We start from the raw sequence: 18411 nt of genomic DNA on the forward strand, positions 1-18411 counted from the left end.
CATCAACTATTATAACTGGTAGTTTGGATTCCTTTCAGCATATCTAAACTCCAGTTTCTGCTTCTGTGATGTGAAGAAACTTTATGCTTATTTCAAGTCCCTTCCAATGACTCGGTGTGAACATTTTCTAGTTCAATAGTACATTTTTTAAAAAATCCACCTTAAATACACCTTTAAAGATTTAAACTGACTTTGGGAGAATGAAAATTTTAATTGGTTGGCTTATTTTGCTCATTACCAGAAGGTAAAAGAGATTCCTACAGGTTATAAAGTGTTTTGTAACAAATGCACTTTCCCCATATTGGCATGAAATAGAAAAGTAATGACACCTAATCAGAATAAAGAAAAGATCTGAAAATCTCAGGGACTATTATGTAATATGATCCAGTAGTATCATGTTGACACAAGACAGGGCATCAAGAGCTTGGGATTTGCAATGAACTTTCTGTGACTTTATTCAATATCTGAGCCTCTTTCAAATCCCAGGCACTGTGTCAAAATTAAAAGATGAACAAGACATAGTCCTGGGCCTCAAAGAGTTCCTCATTTGGTGAGAGATAGCTAGGTTAACAAATAATTGCAATATAGTTCATTAAGTACTATGATAGAGGTAAGAGAGCCTAGAACAGTGATTTTTCAAACCTGGTTGCACTTAAGAATTTCCCAGGGAGCTTTTAGAAAGTACAGATGCTCTTGCCCTATCCCTCAGAAATCATGATTTAAATGATCTAGAGAGGGGCCCAGTGAATTGGGTTTTTTTATTTTTTAAAATATGGGACGCTTCACGAATTTGCGTGTCATTTTTGCACAGGGGCCATTCTAATCTTCTCTGTATTGTTCCAATTTTAGTATATGTGCTGCCAAAGCGAGCACAAATTGGTATTTTTTAAAGCTCCCAAGGAGATTCTAATACACAACTAAGATTGAGAATTACTGGGATTCAAGATGGGCACCAAACTCAACCCTTAGGACAAATAGTTGGTGGTCAAACAGACAAAGAAAGAAGAACCTTTGAGGCAGAGGAATAGTTTTGTGCAAAAGCATAGAGATAATAGAACTCAAGGTGCCTCAGGGGAACTGCAAATTGTTCTGTAGAGCTCAGTATAGGATACATGAGAGAAGGGGGGGATATACTGAAAGTTGAACCTGGGGACATGGGCAGGAGGCAAATCATTATACGGTCTGTGAATTAGTTTGGACTTTACACTAAAGTCAATGGGAAACCAGTAGGGAAGTGACACGATCTTGTTTCTTTTTTATAAAAGGTAGTTTCAGTGGTGCTGTGGAAGATGGATTAGAGGTACCGGAAGTGGGAAAACCAATTAAGAGGCTGTGGTAATCTAGGCCGGCAAGAGGGCCTGAACTAAAACAGTGGTACTAGGAAGGTACTAGAAGATATTCAAGGACTAGACCACTAAAAGGCAGAGTCAACCAGGCAGTTGGATGTGTTTGATAAAGTAAAAGGAGCGTCATTTTTCTTATTTTGTACCTACTTTTACTCATTTGCCAGTGGTGGATCTGCCCAGAATTTCAGAGGTAGAAAGGAACAGCTTTTCGTGGACTTGTTAACAATATACAGTGTGGTTTGAATCTAGTCATTTCAAAATCAAAAGCTATCAAAATAATCAGAAGCTGTTTTACAATCCCTAAATGGCTAAATTCCTGCCATGCTTAGGGCCAAACATCTAACTAGCATTTCCACCGAGTTCGGTGGGGAATGAGGGGAAACAGCACTAAAACAAAGGTTTGAGAGATTTTAATTAACACAAATGGCTATGCCTAGTCTTTAAATCGTCCAAGCAAATGGAGTGAAAGTCTTCTAATCCTTCAGAGATTTCATCTGGTAGTGACCTAAGAAAAAGGAGCCTCCGTCCTACATCATCACACTGACTTCTTTTAGTTCCTTGTTGTTCTGTGCAGGTCTTTGATCCCAGGATGCTCTAAAACGGGGGGGGGGGGGGGGGGGGAGAAAAAGAAAAAAAAAAGATAGCTAAAACATCAAGTGTCCTGGCACTCACTTTGCAAATCCCTAAAAATAATAAATTAGAATGTACATTAGCAAATGCATTCCAAAAACCCACAACCACTATCTTTTCAAGGCTTTGAAGTGATTTTGAAAATGAAAGTAGGTCTTACCACATTAGATTTATTTTTGCCCATGGTTGCTCTGCTGATAGTTGTAGTGCCCACAGTACCTGAGGGGAAACATTAGGAAAATGAGAGCTTTCTTTGAGGGAAAAAAAAGTTTTATTTCTAGTTGCCAGCCGATTAATATTCATCACAGTATCATATCATTGTATTACTATAAGATTAACTCTGGTATTAACATTGATGTGGATTTTCTAATTGTTGTTTTAAAAATTAACTTTATCAAACAGTATTTTTCAAGTTAGAGTGACGAACCTTTTTTTGTTGTTGATAGCTCATGTCCCACAGGAAAAAATAATCACTATTACATGCAAATAAAAAGTTTTATTTGAGAGACTACAAAATGTACTTATAATACAACTTTTAAATGAAGAAATGTGATGGTAAATCATATACATATATACATACCCTCAGATAACCTAGATACATATTCCACAAAAATGGCCAACTGTGGATAGTGAAGAATAAACAAAAGATAAAGGTGGGGTGGGAGGAGAAAGAGGAGGCAGAGAGAATGGCAGGCACAGGCTGAGACTGAGAGGGAGAAGGGAGGCAATAAAAAGGGAGAGAGGGATGCTAAACAGGCTCTGTAGTGAATCTGTCCTAGGTTAGGGCTGCCAGACTGAAATACAGGACACCCAGTTGAATTTGGATTTCAATAAACACCAAGTAATTTTTAGTATAATTGTGTCCCATGCAATATTTGAGACATACATATACTAAACAGTTATTGTTTATCAGCAATTCAATTTTAGCTGTGCATGCTCTATTTGCTAAAAATGACAACCCCATCCTAGACATCCTCCGAGTGTGTAATGCAAAACAGGTTGGAATCTAATGTCACTCACTGACATAATCATTAATAAAGGTTCAGTTTACCTTTTTCATCCTTTGAAGTTTACAGTTTGGAAAGAAGACTTTTATTCCCTCCCTGGACTTCTATGGGGTTTTATATGAAGTAAATGAATGACCAAGTCTAGAAATTAACTTCATAACCTAACTTTGACATCAGGTTGCCTCAAGGCTTAAAAAAAAAGCCTGCCTTTGAGAACAATCCTATTTATCAAGGATCCAAATTTGAGCTAGCTGTGGGTTTCCACCCCTGCCTTTCAGCGTTTTCGCTTAACACTACTATTTTCCTTTCAGCAGCACCTGCTGGAATGTATTTCAGCCATCAGGAAGAGTAATACTCAAGTAAAGTAAAGGTTAAAGCCAGTAAGAATGACTTGCTTTCAGAACAGAGGGAGTTATAGAGTAAATAAGGTCTCAAGAGTATTCATTTCCCACCCCACTGGACTTTCATCTGAATTTAGAAATGTAGCACAATATTCACATCCAACCTTTAGCTTCTCCAAAAAGCTCAAGGATATGCTAAGAGTTTGGTGGGAGGGGTTAGGGGAAGAGAGAAAAGCAAGGCTGTCAGAATCAAATGTCTTATCACCACTTCTATTATTACTAAAGATAAACCTTTTCTTTAAACACCAGCAGGCATGATGGGAAATTCAGCTGAATTTAAAGATTGCTTCGTGCCTGCTCTCTCAAAGATAGGTGACTGCCAAAGGCCATGAACTGTTCTCTTTAACTGCTGAAGCCAAGGCAGGGCTGCCATACACCCTGAGTCAAATAGAAATTTTACAGTGGTGGGGAAGCAAATCCCTTCAAATGTGACCTGTCTCTGCAAAGACTAAAAGGAAAAACCTTACCCTAGGTATAAAATGTTTTTCTCTTCTGTAAGACTAGATGATGCAGTATGCTAAACAGGTTAAGACTGACAGAGGTAATCGCACAACCTGGGCCTCAAAGGAATTTGCAAGTAGGGGTTACTTGAAGGGTAACAAAGTCAGTAGTATTAACACAGGATTGTATTTGCCAGCCAAATAGGTCACGCCACAGCAAGGCAGCCAACCAGCACACAAGACTCGGAGGAGGAATGTGGGAGGAGGGATTCTTGGCCAAGAACAGTGAAAGAAACCCTCCCCCTCCTTGGAAATGCCTGGAACAGAAGGGCCTGTGCTCTCATTTGCTGAGAGGTGTGTCCAAAATTACATTCCACCCTTCCTTTAAGACAGATTTGTGAAATTCAACTCTTTTGAAATTAGAGGAAAAGGAACATTATCCAAGAACACTAAGGTTCTGAACCTTCGAAAAATCACCACCTTGAGCAATTGCCTAACCAACTTTTTAATGCAGTGTCCCAATTGCCTAATTTATCAGTGGTAGAAAAAAACAGTATTAGATAGGGATTGTGGAGGAAGTGGGCAGTGACTGTTTTTTTGGAATGGAGGGAACTGTATAGTTCAGGGAGTAGTAAGGACTGTGCAGCAGAATACTGAATTTAACATGGTCTAATCAAGGCCACCAGTAAGTAATACACCTCAGTGCCACAGAGCATGGCAGAAAACATCAATAGTTTATTATTTTTTTCTTTTTTCATTTGATATATAAATGTAGCACATTTTGTCCTAAAGGCAATAGAAGACCTATTGCTCCCACAGCATTTCCTGAATTACCACGATCCGTGGACTAGAAGCCTGGATGTGATTGGTGCCACCTACTGGGCTAAATGCAGATTACAAACCTGTCAGCCTAGTTTGGAACCGTTTATTACTGAATAAATTAACCTTAGGGAGTATGATTTTTCATTGAGAAGATTATACATTAAACAAGTCATAAGTTCGGATTCAAGTCATAGCCTTGAATGGAAGAGTCATGAGGAATCACATACTTTAACACTGCCATTTTTTATAGCACATTCTAGGAGATGAGCTTTGGATATGGCATCAGAAACCTGACTTCTCTGAACTTGTTTCTTGTTCTGTAGTACCCCACAGAGTCATTGTGAGGGTTAAACAAAGCCATATGTTGTCAATATGCTCTGTAATATGTTATGGTTGTTTTAGATAAAGAAAAAAACTGAAACTGAATGATTTGCCCGGGTTATTTAACTGGTTAGCCTCAGAGTAAAGGCTCCAATTTATATATATGACTAAACCCAATGCTTTTTACATTAAATTACTATTTCCAAAAATTTGATCGTGAGATGAGTTTAGATGGCAAATGAGATAAATCAAGGGGGTGCTAAACACACATTAAATATTATAAGTCCCAGTGGGCAAATTATTCCCTTTTCAGTTTTTTTCAAACTTGATGGCATCAAGGAGAAAGTTTCAATTTGTTTCTGGGTTTATTTAAAACTCTCTACCTCCTGCTAATCTCATTTTTTAATAAAGATAAAACAGGCCTCAGGCTTCAACATCCTGTTATAATATTAAAATTTTGTTTTCTATATACTTATTATTAAGTTTACTTTCTATTATGGATAAGTTCATTGGTGTTTCATTTAAAACAGTAATATAAGTTTTATTTTCAAATAATTCATTTAAGAAATTAGAGAAGTCAATCTAAATAGAAAATACTGAATAAACAGTAGTCCAAATGACACAGAAGTTGGGAAACACTGGGCAAAACCAAACCACCTCCCTATTATATCACTGTTGGTGATAATATCTTAACATAATTACTTTAAAAATCCCTCTATAAAGAAAACTAATATTTCTTTTGTGTACTTTTCAATAATCAAACACTAGGTTATAAATAGGTCAACATAACCAAACTCTAAGACTTAGATTTCAGGTCCACTTGGGCTCAAACAAACCTAAAGATTTTGTATAGTGTGTGTTAGAAAATGAAACCAGCCTATAATCCATGCTCAATGACTGCACAACCAACCAATAAAACCCAGGAGCACTGGGTCCCTAACTTGACGGTAACTTGACAGTTTGATGCCTTATCACTTAATACTCCAGAAGCATAAGAGAAGCGAACAGAAAAGAGGGTGTTGATTTATGGGCTGTCCTAGTTCAAAGCTCAAAGATTCAATTTTCTGCAAGCAAACAAACAAAAAAATTTCCTGAGGTGATCAAGTTGAATGGAATCCTTCGCTATTTACTAATTTTGGTTGGATTTGAATCTGGAACTAAAAAGAATTTTGGCTTCATACTGTATGAATCCCTCGAGATGACCTTCAGCTAATTTTAAATGAAATAAAAGAAGAGTCTATCCTTTTCATAACACTCCTCTTCTCTCTTTTTCATCCTTATCTTAATGATTTTATACTGCTTCTGTGTAGTCCAGGTTCTGATTGGAGAAGAAAACCTCAAGCTTCCTGAGGTCCAATTGTTATCAAAACAATAGTTAAAAGAAAAACATGAATGGAACACTGGCTGAAGGATAGGTAGTCCATCCAGTCTTCTAGATTTTCTAAATTTTACATGTGGATCAAGTCAGAACACCAAAGTGCTACGTACCTGTTCCAAGTCATCTTGAGCTGATTCATCACTTTTTAAACATTTCAAATTAATAATTTCTTGTCAGATTGTGCCAAAGAACAGAAAAGAAACAGCCTAGGAGATTTAGATTCTGAGTTAATTTCAGAAATGTTATTGAGAACATTAGCTACAATAACACACATGGAGTGTCCTGTCCCCACAGTGAGGACCTGGAAATGGAGTTTCTCTCTCATCTCAATACCAATCAAAGCAATGTTTCTCCTGAGAAATTGGTTATTGTTATTTTGTGGACATCATAAATCCGTGTTTCTTCTTCTGGGAAATTCAGAACCAAGTTTGAAGTCTAACTCTACCAACTACATAGTACTTCTATTTTGCATTTTCATGTATTTACCTGGCTTCAAGTTATTTTCCCTTTGCCTTGATTTACTCATCCATTGATTTAATCCTATGTGCTGTGGTTTTATAAACTGTTGAAACCCTTCATGGAATAAGATTGAGAAGAAATTAGAGATTTACATACTGATACTGATGAAACATTGTCATTCCTTAGCCGTGATTTCTCATTGTATGTCTCTTTTCAAATATAGAGCTCAGATTCGTAGATACCTGAAAATTTAAGAACCCTTTTCTCCTGCCCCTTAGAAGCCATTTCTTTATGGAATACTGAAACTCCCAGGGGAATACGTGGATTGGTGAAACTCACAACTATTGTCAGATGTCTATCTCCTTGGCCTTTTGTTCAGAAGAAGCAAAGTGTATTCCAACAAGATTTGTGAGATCAAATTATTCTAATTCCTGGGGGGTGGTTGGGAGGAAATTAATATTTTATCAAGTACCAACTATGTATCAACTACATATGCTAAGTACATGATGTATTATTACTTAGTTTTTACAAAGGAACATTTCATTTCCTCCAGAGGAATCCTTACCTTAGTATGAGAGCTGAGTAATAATAATGATGACAGTAATAAAATTTATTATAACGCACTCTTGACATTTAACTTACTGTGTGTCACACACTGGGCTGATCACTTTCCATGTAATGGGAACTCTAATGTAAAACAAAACAAAGCAAAATCTCAAACTGTGTGCCTATGAAACTCTACCTACCTTGGGACCTGGGAAGATTAAAAAATGCTTGGTTTGGCTCAAAATTCTGCAGTATGTACAGTGATAATTTCAGATCATCAGCCTTCTGGTAGTTCTTCAAAGCTTCAATTCTCAGCTCAATCACTTTTCCATTAAAATCATTCTACAAGAGAACATTTTTCAAAACTATTCATATACTGTTGGCTTCTCTAAATCTGTAACCCAAATTCTTTTTTACTCAGAAGTTTAAAAATCCATCATGCGTAGTCTTTAAAAGTTGGACAGGAGGTATTTATGATTTTTCCTCCCATATCAAATAGAACAAAATCAAGACCATAGGAAAAAATGCTATGTACCCCAAGTTACTCAAGGTGAAGCTGGAGATGGGTCTCTCCAGCCATCTCCCCATGAAACATTTCTTTTAGCAGGAAATTGGTAATGTAGATGAAGCGATCGGGCTTAACAGTATGAAACTAAAAGCCTTTATACTGTATGAATGAAATTATACCCCAAGTTTAGCATGGGTTGACCTTAATACCTGAAGGATGTTGGCTTGTTCCTGATACCTGACCCATTCCATTTTCCTCTGTTGCTTTTCCTGGTGGAAGAAAGAGCCTCTGGGTGACAAAGTAAATTGAAATCAGAAATCAGTTCTCTCAACATGCTGCAAAGACTTTATAGCAAAATTATGGTGTCATAGATTCACTAATAAATTGGCTTCAACTGCACAGTCCTTTTAATCGTCCTCACCTGTGCAATCCACTCTCTAAAAGTTAAAAGCTAAATGAATAGGATCATTTTCTATGAATGAGTTGGCTGCGAATTAGATGCAAGCATAATACTTCTAAATAAATGTTCAAAAAAAACATTTTCTTTTACCAAAATTAACAAGTATTTTGATATAACATAGCTATTGCAAAGTTGTCATTATTGGTACAGCTTCTCCCACTTTGCCCTAGCTAACATGATTTCCCAGAAACTTGCAGTGTCACTCTGACTCAAATATCCCAAGAGAACCAGATCTCCTATAAAAATGTTCATTTCAGGAACACACTATAGTTTAGGCAGATAGCTGCTACATTCAAGATAGCTAACCTATCAGCTCTAAAAGCCACTCCCATTCACCTTCCTTATCTCCTTTGCTTTCTCTGCACATGATGTCTCCAATTCATTCTTGATCTTCCTAGATGATGAGGGGTTTTGGGGAGCCTGGGATGAAAGAAGAGAGCTAAAGGAATAGAAGGCCCCAGGAAAGAAGTGTGATGTCTCAGCAGGCAGTAAATCCAGGATACTCTAAAGGCCCAGATCCTATCTGCCTACCCAAAATAGCCATGATTGTCAACAGGCTGTTTCCAGTGGTGTGGCATCAACAACTTTTAAATTCTAAGTACCATGCAGTCTACTTGCCTTTCCATCCTGTAAGTTTGCTTTAGTTTTTATCTGTGGTGGTTTTTGTTGATCACCGAGTTCTTCCGTGTTGAATGTCTGTAGAGAGACATTTTGGCAAAGCTTTAAATTAGTGGGAATTAGTAAGGAAGTGGAAAGCCAATATGGGTCAAGGCTTTTGGTTCCTGCCAGTCAGCAACTTCTCAGGGCCTACCATGAAAAGTGAATTACCAAAGGGGGTTCAGAGTGAAACAAGCCCTTTGATTTGGTCCCTTGAGTGTACCTTATAATAATAACAACTATTAACTGAATCCTCATTATATACCAATCATTACTATAAGCTACTTACTTACATTACAACGTCACAAACATTCTCATTGAATCCTCATAGGACTATTTTTATTTCCATTTTATAGATGAGAAAACTGAAACTGGCTAAGTCATTTGTTTGGGGTCACACAGGTAGGAAGGGACAGAGCTGGATTTTGAACCAGATCTCTCAGACTCTGAAGCCTTGTTCTCAACCACTAGGCATGCTGCTCTCCTCTCTCCACTTCTCACTGCCTAAAAATATGGGCAAGGTAAGGCATATGGATATCCTTCTTGTTTTGTTTTGTTTTTTTCCCAATTGGATAACAGTGTGGTTTTTTTCCAGGACCCATCAGTCAAGTTGTTGTCCTTCAATCTTGTTGTGGAGGGTGCAGCTCAGCTCCAAGTCCGTGGCTTTTTTCAATCTATGTAGTTGCGGGGGACACAGCCCACCATTCTGTGCAGGAATCCAACTGGCAACCTCATTGTTAAGAGCATGTGCTCTAACCAATTGAGCCAATCCAGCCACCCACCGGCAGCTCAGCAGCAGCTCAGCTCAAGTCATTGTCTTCAATCTAGTTGCGGAGGGTGCAGCTCACTGGCCCATGTGGGAATTGAACTGGCAAACTTGTTGTTCAGAGCATACACTCTAACTAATTGAGCCACCTGGGCACCCCTGGCTATTCCTTATAAAAACTGTTTCGGGAGCTCTGGAAAAAGTGGATTTTGATAGAGGAATTGTGTCGGCACGTTTCCTATCACAAGAACTTAAGAACTCAGGAACTGGGGCCGGCCGAGTGGCGCAACGGTTAAGAACTCGCTTGGGATGCCAGAGGGCCCCGGTTCGGATCCCACATATGAGGGCCAGTGACACTGCCCTCTACAGCTAAGATGCTGAACAACAGCTCAACCTGGAGCCGCGACGGCGTGGGCTGCAGCACCTTTGGCAGTGGGTTGCCATGGGCTACCATGTGTAGCCAGCAGCCAGCGTGAGCGGCCAGCAGCCGCAGTGAGCGGCCAGCAGCCGCAGTGAGCGGTTGTCCAGAAGCCGGCGACTGATCTGCCTCGCCAGAGAAGAGCGCGATGATGGTGCCAACTTGGGCCTGTGAAGCGACATCCTCCACAACTAGATTGAAGAACAAAACGACAGCAACTTGTCTGTTCCCCTTACCCCAATTCCCCAGCACTGTTCCTATGCCCCTAATTCCCCAATAAAAATCTTTAAAAAAAGAACTCAGGAACTGAAACTTCTGACAATTCACTGAACTGATCTGTAGCAACCACTGAAAACTAGGAGCAGATCTCAGTATAAGACGCAGAGCTCGATGGTATTACTTGTGGAAAGATGAGACGAAAATGCAGAGATCACACCACACACCTGTTTTCTTCAAAAGACACAATCTGTTCTTCTAGTCTGATAGCCTGTGAAAAAGCACTCAGATCCCAATGACTTTAGTCCACAAAGGAATTTCTACCCCTTCCTGGTTTCCCAGCAAAAGGCCCTACCCTTGTTATCTTAAACCATGCAATGCTTGTTGCAAAATCACAGGGGAATTAGAATTAGATATTCATTTGTTCATTCAACTTACATTAATTGATTATCTACTATGTTCCAAGCATTGTGCTACGTGCTAGGGATTCAGAGATGACTAAAGCAATCAAGACATTGGAGGAGCTCATACTCCAAAGGGTGGCAAGGAGACAAGAAACAAGTAAGATAGTAATACAATAAAAATAATAATAAGCTTATCTTATAAAAAGTGTTACAGAGGACATGAACAGGGTTGTATAATAGCAAGTACGAGGGAGGCTGCCCTATTTTAAATACAATGAACAAGGAGGGCCTCCCCAAGAGGTAACATTTAAGCAGAGACCTGAAGAGAATGAGCCAACCATAGGAAAATACCATTACAGACCACAGGAGATAAAGCAAGAACAAAAGACTTCAGATAAGAAAAGTCTTGGCAGGTCTGAGAAACCACAAGGAGGCCAGTGCGGTAGGGAAGGACTTCTATGAAAGGAGACTAGAGAGGTAGGCAAGAGCAGCTAGCTGTAAAGGGTTTTCTTAAGAAGAGTGATATGATTTGATTGTTTAAAAATATCACTTTGGCTGCTAGGCAAAGAATGAATTGGAATAAAACATGAGTGGAAGCAGGGACTTGAAAAAATGAGAATGGGAACAAGAGGAAAGGGAAGTTCTTTGCATTATGGTCTGTAAGGCAATATTTTCAAGAGATCCTTAGAGGCACACCTTGTTCCATAGCTTCTCCATTTCCTTCCGAAGCATCTTGTTTTTCCTTTCCTGTTGGAGGGGGGAAAAAAACCAAACAAACAGAAACGTGTGTGTCCAGTCCTTGTAGTGAAATTGGAGGAAATCACTATATAATAGGGGGAAAGGAGTACAGGGACATAGCCACAGAGGAAAGCAATCAATGGGCCTAGCCCAAAATCCAGGAACATGAGAGATGAGTTTGATGATGATGATGATTAAAAAATAATAACAATTTTGAATAATAACTTTAATTATGGTAATTTGGTGTGATATCAATATAAATGAGTTCCTCATATTTACAATACTTAAGGCATTCTTATCATATGGCAATTTCTCTGGGGCTTAGACCACTAATTTCTAGTTCTTAAGATCCTTTACATTGCTGATTTTAAAAAATCTTATAAGAATCTCTCAGAATAAACTATTTCTTTCACTTTAGCAGGTATTTTCTATTCCTTCTGAAGTGTACAGGTTTAATATTCTTGTATTCATTAACCCCTAGATGAAAAGTTTGTTTGTTTTTTAAGTCAAAGAAATAGAATTTTTGCTAGCTAGTCTTTGTTCTTCCCAACATTTTTTTTTGACTCCCTTTGCATCATCATGGACTTTCTAGATCAAAGAGATAGTAGCGTTGGAGCATCAGATACTAGAGATGAATAAATACCCTGTCTTTCCTTCCAAATCTGACGAAAGCAATGGAATTGAGGCCTGTTCAGGAGACCATTCCCTGGATTGCCCATCAACCTCTTACCAAATTCTGCTTCATTTCCTCTGCTTCCTTAATGAGCTCCATGACCGAGGAGTCTTCACTCCCCTTCCCTTCCATGATCTGCCTCATGATCTGCAGACTAGAAGGGAGAGACATCATGAAATGTAATACAGTTAAACCTTGGATTGTGAGTAACTTGGTTTGTGAGTGTTCTGCAAGACAAGCAAACATTTCTAGTACATTTTAACGTGGTAAACGAGTGATGTCTTGCAATACGAGTAGTTTGTTTCCAGAATGAATTATAATTGTTTGCAAACCAAGGTATTACTGTACTTCCTAAAGAGTAATGTTAATATTTTTCAATCAATCAGAAAGTACTCTACCATGGGAATGAGATGGGGCTGAAATCACAGGAGTTATGGAAGCCCTTCTGGATATAGGAGGTCTCTAAAGGATGACTTCATTTCTAATTGACATTTGCCTTGGCTCTGTGCTTTATAATGAATTTGTGCTCAATAATGTTCAAAACTTAGGTCACAGACAGTGAAACTCCACTCCACCCCTCCAGAAGAATGCTTTGGTGTATGACCTTTGGGGCAGAAAGGGCATTTTTGCCTCTGTGAAGAAGGATGAAGAACCTGTTGTTCACGTTCTTCAACCTCCCAGAACTATTCCCTACACTGTCTCTGTCCATTTCTCCCACCTTGCTTCTCCATATAAAGACATTTGAGTTAGTTGGAGAAACCACTTGTCTCCTTATGGTAGCCCTCAGAGAATCAAGCCATTAAGAAGTTTCTAACAAAATCTGAATCAATAGCAAGTCTTTGACTGTGAGAGAGGATATCCTTTAAAGTTATTAATTAATGTTTAATGTTCATTGTACTTTTTCCTCTCCAATTATAAGCAGAGAAGCAAACCTTTGTGTTCTCTTGCCCTGAGAGATGTCCGAGTTTCTGGGTTTGCTTGACCACAACTTTTTGCCTGGCATTTGTTCTCCAAAAGTCCAAACTCCCTGAGATGCTTATGGTAAGGGTAGAGAATGAAGGTAGACTCATTAAAGTGAGATTGCCCGAAAGTAGAAAGGAAACTGAATTGGTGGGTTCCAAGAACAGTGAGTGTCCTAGTGAAGAGTTAAGACCCCAACTGCCTAGTATATTTAGAGAAGCGAGACCCTAGGCACAGCAAAGATTGCCATTCCACTGCTTGGCATAGGAAGAGCAGAGTCATCTACCCTAAAGTGATTCCACAAACATGAATAAGGAGCTATCAGTGTGACCATGATAGACTGAAGATATTAAAGGCTCTTATTTGTTTCTTGGGTGGATACCCTAGGGAAGAAGAGTAATAACTGTAGTCCTGTGAGATGAGGGCTGAGTCATATTTAATTTTACTAAAAGAAGATAAAGGATTCCTCGCCACTCTGATTTTGTGGTTACAAATTCTTTACTACTACAGCTGAACGTCTAAACCTTTTTACAAAATGTAAATAATAATTGCTAATCCTATGGATTAAAGTTCTTTCAGCCTTCTCCCTTTAGGAAATCCTGAGTAGAGAGCCCTTACCTTCTTTGTTTTTCCTCCAAGTTAGACATTAACATCTGGAATAAGAGGTTGTTCTTATCTTTAAGAGGTTTTAGCATCTCTAGCAGTTCCTGCTTCCTTAGTTTTAAGTCCTCATTCAATTCCTTCAAGTAATTGTCGTCTATTTTAGAACTCCTGTGCAAAGAGACACCATAATATCTGCCTTTATCTGGGTTAATAATAGAGACCCTCTTTTCCCTCCTAGATAGTCACCACTTGGCATCTTCTGTCGAAGACTCACCTTGTTTTTGAGGGCAAGTAAGAACCTGGAGAGTTTGAACTAGTACTTGTCATCTTGAAGGGAAACTTTTACTTTAAGAATAAAGAGGTTTTCTTGAAAATATGTTCCATTCAGTTAAGTCATCATTTTTGTGCTGCTGTTCCTGAGGCTCCTGTGGCATTGGACTGATTTTAGCTACAGCTCGAGGTCACAATGGCCCTAAGACCACAGAATCAACAGGTCTTTTAAGTAACTCCAAAATCAATGACAGTTTGTTGACTAAAAATACTATTAACTATATCTCATAAGCAGCTTTAGCTTTAGCCAATACCAAAAGTTTTATTCTGAAGTCTTTGATTGAATAAGATAAAATCACAACATATCTATATTATGGAATTCCTATTGTGTTAGAAAAGGGTGGCCGGTCAAAAATAACTCATCAACGCTATCTTCCATGGCATTAACCTCCATGGAATGCCCACTATCTGTAGGGCACAGTGTTGGATTCTGTGAATGAAGAAAAGATAAAGACAAAGTGTCTACCTTCTGGGGGTCTTAGGAGGAGGAAGGTATACCTTTAAGAGACATTTAAAAAAAAAAACAACAGACCAAACTGGCAAATACAAGGTGTAGATATAATATTGAGTAGCACTGTATATGTGCCAGTTGTCATTATTTTCCTATCTTTAAAACTTGATATATCCCAAAGGTAATGTAGAATAATATGGGACATGTAGCAAGAGGATATAATTTGTGAAAGATCCATGCTGTCAGTATGTCCTTCCATAGCCAGGCTCTTTCCTGAGAGGCTGTAATTCTAGACTCACCTCCAGATTCTGATTCAGCCGCCATTTTCCTCTCCTTATTGGAACCATATTTCTTCTAGACCCTAAGATCTCCTTTACCTTCTGCTCACTGGTGACATGGTCTTCATCTATGTTACTCATGAGTGGAAGATAACCCAACGAGTTGTACATTTGTTTCTTCATACCCCTTTAAGCATAATTTTAGGGCAGTATTTAATGACATTCTCAAATGTGAATTAAGTAATGTCAATTTCAGGTATTGAGAATTTTTCAGGCCTTTTTCTAGAGGTGTTCTACAGAGTAACTTAACCTCTTTGTCTTTGGGAAAACCTTCAAAGCAGAGTACTGTAGTGGAAATAACACAAGAATAGTTTGTCAGATCTTGGTTTGAATCTCAACTTCATTGTGAGCTGTGAACTGTAATTTACTAAATTCTCTGAGCCTCTATTCCTATTTTTGTAAAAATGACAATTGTAAATAAAAAGGTTTATTGTAAGAATGAAATGTAATATTATGTCAAGTTCCTGGCTCAGATGTTTATATTTTAGTGTGTTTTGGGTTGGTTTGGGTTTGGGGATTGTTTAATGCCCTATGTAAGTAGTCAAATACAAAAAAACAAAGCTGATTTATATTAAGCTAATGAAGTGTAAGCTATAGAGCCCTTCATTTTCACTGACCTCTTCCAAAGACCCTGTATCTCCTTTTATATTCATAGCTTTATATTCTTCCTTGGAAAGAGAAAACTTCCCCAAATTACGTACATTTCAGGGTCCCACAAAACCTGGATCTGCCCCTGGTTAGATATGATACATATCTCTCCTAAGTCTCTTGTACATCAAAACTTCTCTTTAGGCAATCACTAGAAATACTTTCTCTAAAGCATATATGTGTCACTTGTAAGTTTTGTATGATAGCTAGTGTAATATGACATTAAATTCGAACAGCCATATCAGGTAAAGCATATTAATTCACATTGGTTGCCCTGGGAGTTCCCATGAAAAGTGTGGATTGAATGTGAGCCAACTCCACACAGTTAAAAGAAGGAACGAAGTGGATTGTTTTTTAATTAAATTTATTGAGGTGACATTGGTCAGTGAAATTTTATAAGTTTCAAGAATACATTTCTATAATATATTATCTATACATTTCATTGTGCGTTCACCACCCAGAGTCAGTTCTCCTTCCATCACTATATATTTGACCCCCTTCCCCCTCTTCTACCACCTCCCCTCCCCCCTTACAGGTGGTAGCAAATAGTAGAGGACAAAAATGACATTGATCACTAAAGCGTGACCTCTTTAAATTTCATATTGTTGACATTTGGTTGGCAGAGTTATGTTGGAATTTTAAAACATTTAATGGGCAGGCAGCATCCCAACTCACCTTCCTTTCTGTCCTTGCTTGTGAATGATTGAAAGGGGAAGAACACTTGCTATTCTGATGTGCTCTTTGCTGTAGCCAATCAGCGCCTTTTGTTTCCTAACATTCCAAGGCCCATTTCTTCAACCTGGAAAATGGCTTACAAAAAGAATATTTGCCTTGTAATAATGTATATAGACTTTAAGAGATTCAATCCAAGAAACAGTATTAAAAGGGGATAATTAATACACTACCTTACTTCTGGGATGGAGGTAGTGAGGGTGAAGCTATAGATGATCATTAGAAGTAGAAAGAAGGAAAGTTGAACTCTAATTTTTCCTGAAGTAGAAAGTTAGGTCATCTGTCATTGAGGAAGCATGGTAGGAAACTTTGGAAGAGTAATGACTTGAGGTTTGGAACAACACCTGAGCAGTGGCAAAGGAAGCCAACCAGGCAAGAGTGAAAGAGTTGCCAAATAGGGCTAAGAGTCAAGGTGAGTTTGGGAATTGCAGATTTGTCATGGCATGAATCAGCAGTTATACAATTTCTCCAGCAGTGCTTGGCAAACTAGAAGCAATAGTAGAGAGAACAGATGGTTGTTTGACTCTGAGCTGAGAATTGGCAGAATGGCAGAAGTTTAAGGGAGTAAAGGGGCTAAGAGTGCTGGTGAAAGTATCAATCAAAAGGTTTATCATCGCCTTCAGGCTATGAAAGGAAGAAAATGAGGAAGGGGTGGCTAAGGGGAAATCAGGAAAGGGTTAAGTTTAAGAAGTTTGGGGTAGAATTACAGGTCGTAATGGTCAGTGAATATACTTCTCATAGAATAACATGTGGGAACTTATCATTGTTTAGATTAATTGTAGTAGCAATTCATATATTTTTTTTCTGCAGTCAACTTTCTGTTGCTTCCTGTCACTGAATAATATTCACTGAAATTCATGTGGCACCTCAAAATAGGCCTTATGACAAGCTATTCACAATGACCTCATCCAACATTATAGCATTTGATTTTAGTATCTGTTAAGGCAAAGTGTGATTGCTCTATAATTAGAGAAATCAGAGCAATAGCATTTTAATATTAGTTTTACCAGTAGAAAATCAGATTAGTCTAATTAAGCCAGATCTCCAAGAGTAGAAGCAATTATTTTTATATTAAAGCAGAAATGGAGGGAGGGAGGGAGGGAGGGAGAGAGACAGAGAGAGAGAGAGGAGAGAGAGAGAGAGAGAGAGAGAGAGAGAGAGAGAGAGAGAGAGAGAGAAGCTATCCTATCTTTGCCTCCCTCCAGCTATGGTTGTAGCAATAAAATTCCAGAATGAGGACCTTCTGGTCCTTTCTGACCCAGAGCCACTTTAACCCTTGAGGAGATTATAATAATTAATTAAAATAAGGCAAGAAGTCCTGGCAAAATCATAATAGCAAAACTAGTAGGCTCTTAAAGATCACCTGCATCTCCCTGTGCTGCTTGTTATGACCATTTTGTCATCGGCTTCATCTTAACTCTTGCTATAGCCATCCCAAGCTAGGCTGCATCTACATTTGGAATGAACCCAGATAAAGAAGATTGAGATAAATTTTGGGACTCGAATTCTCTGTGTTATTGTTGAGGACTTTTTGATATAACGCATTCTCTCAATGTGTCTAGATACTTAGTAAAATGGTCTTCTGACTGAAGTATGTGACCTTTCAAAAAGACTTTTCAAGAAATGTGAAACAAGGGTAGTTTTCAGAGAATCTTTTGCTGGATCTTCAATTTCCACAAGTACTCTTTGGGAAAATGGGTCTTCCCGAAAATGCCCATGGGCCTCTTTTTCCATCTCCCCTTTCCTAATTCAATTTTTCCCACTTGTTAAAATGGAATACCTTATAACCATTTGAAATCTTACTTCTGTGATTTACTTATCTTAATTCAGGGATTTGCTTTGGGGGTGTGTAAAAACCTCTAGGACATTAAATGGGCTACAATTTAAAATGTTGGTGTTGGGGTTACAGAGAGTGAATAATTGCTAATAATTGGACTACAAATTCTTTTGCAAATCAAGTGGTTTCCAATTCTTTGCTTTCAACAAGTTTAAAGGATGACCTAGTCAAAAATGTCAGCTTAAATTTATTAAAAATATTTTTTGAGGGCCGGCCGAGTGGCGTGATGGTTAAGAACTCGCTTGGGATGCCAGAGGGCCCCGGTTCGGATCCCACATATGAGGGCCAGTGACACTGCCCTCCACAGCTAAGATGCTGAACA

The 18411-nt window shown here is 38.4% G+C and overlaps 1 protein-coding gene across 1 annotated transcript; it reads right to left on the reverse strand.

The window, feature by feature from the left end:
- Window positions 1-1760: 1760 nt before the first annotated feature.
- CCDC196 (coiled-coil domain containing 196) lies at window positions 1761-16541 on the reverse strand. Its single transcript, XM_019641277.1, has 12 exons — window positions 16431-16541; window positions 16196-16330; window positions 14028-14225; window positions 13769-13921; window positions 12248-12344; window positions 11476-11526; window positions 8937-9014; window positions 8655-8738; window positions 8068-8127; window positions 7551-7692; window positions 2137-2195; window positions 1761-1940 (listed from the first exon to the last, which is right to left on the reverse strand). Exons 3-12 carry the CDS (start codon window positions 14078-14080, stop codon window positions 1761-1763), a joined length of 957 nt encoding a protein of 318 aa, XP_019496822.1. The 5' UTR covers window positions 14081-14225; window positions 16196-16330; window positions 16431-16541.
- Window positions 16542-18411: the final 1870 nt, after the last annotated feature.

The sequence above is a fragment of the Hipposideros armiger genome, unplaced genomic scaffold, assembly GCF_001890085.2.
Source record: "Hipposideros armiger isolate ML-2016 unplaced genomic scaffold, ASM189008v1 scaffold_59, whole genome shotgun sequence".
In the NCBI taxonomy this organism is placed as follows: Eukaryota; Metazoa; Chordata; class Mammalia; order Chiroptera; family Hipposideridae; genus Hipposideros; species Hipposideros armiger.

Excerpts from the sequence above, each read along its gene's own strand:
- CCDC196 (XM_019641277.1), bottom strand. The coding sequence starts at position 14,080 with ATGACAAGTACTAGTTCAAACTCTCCAGGTTCTTACTTGCCCTCAAAA. Across the intron at positions 9,015-11,475 it reads TGGAGAAGCTATGGAACAAG|ACATTCAACACGGAAGAACT; the intron begins GTGTGCCTCTAA and ends GTCTCTCTACAG. Across the intron at positions 1,941-2,136 it reads GCAAAAATAAATCTAATGTG|AGCATCCTGGGATCAAAGAC; the intron begins GTAAGACCTACT and ends CCCCCGTTTTAG.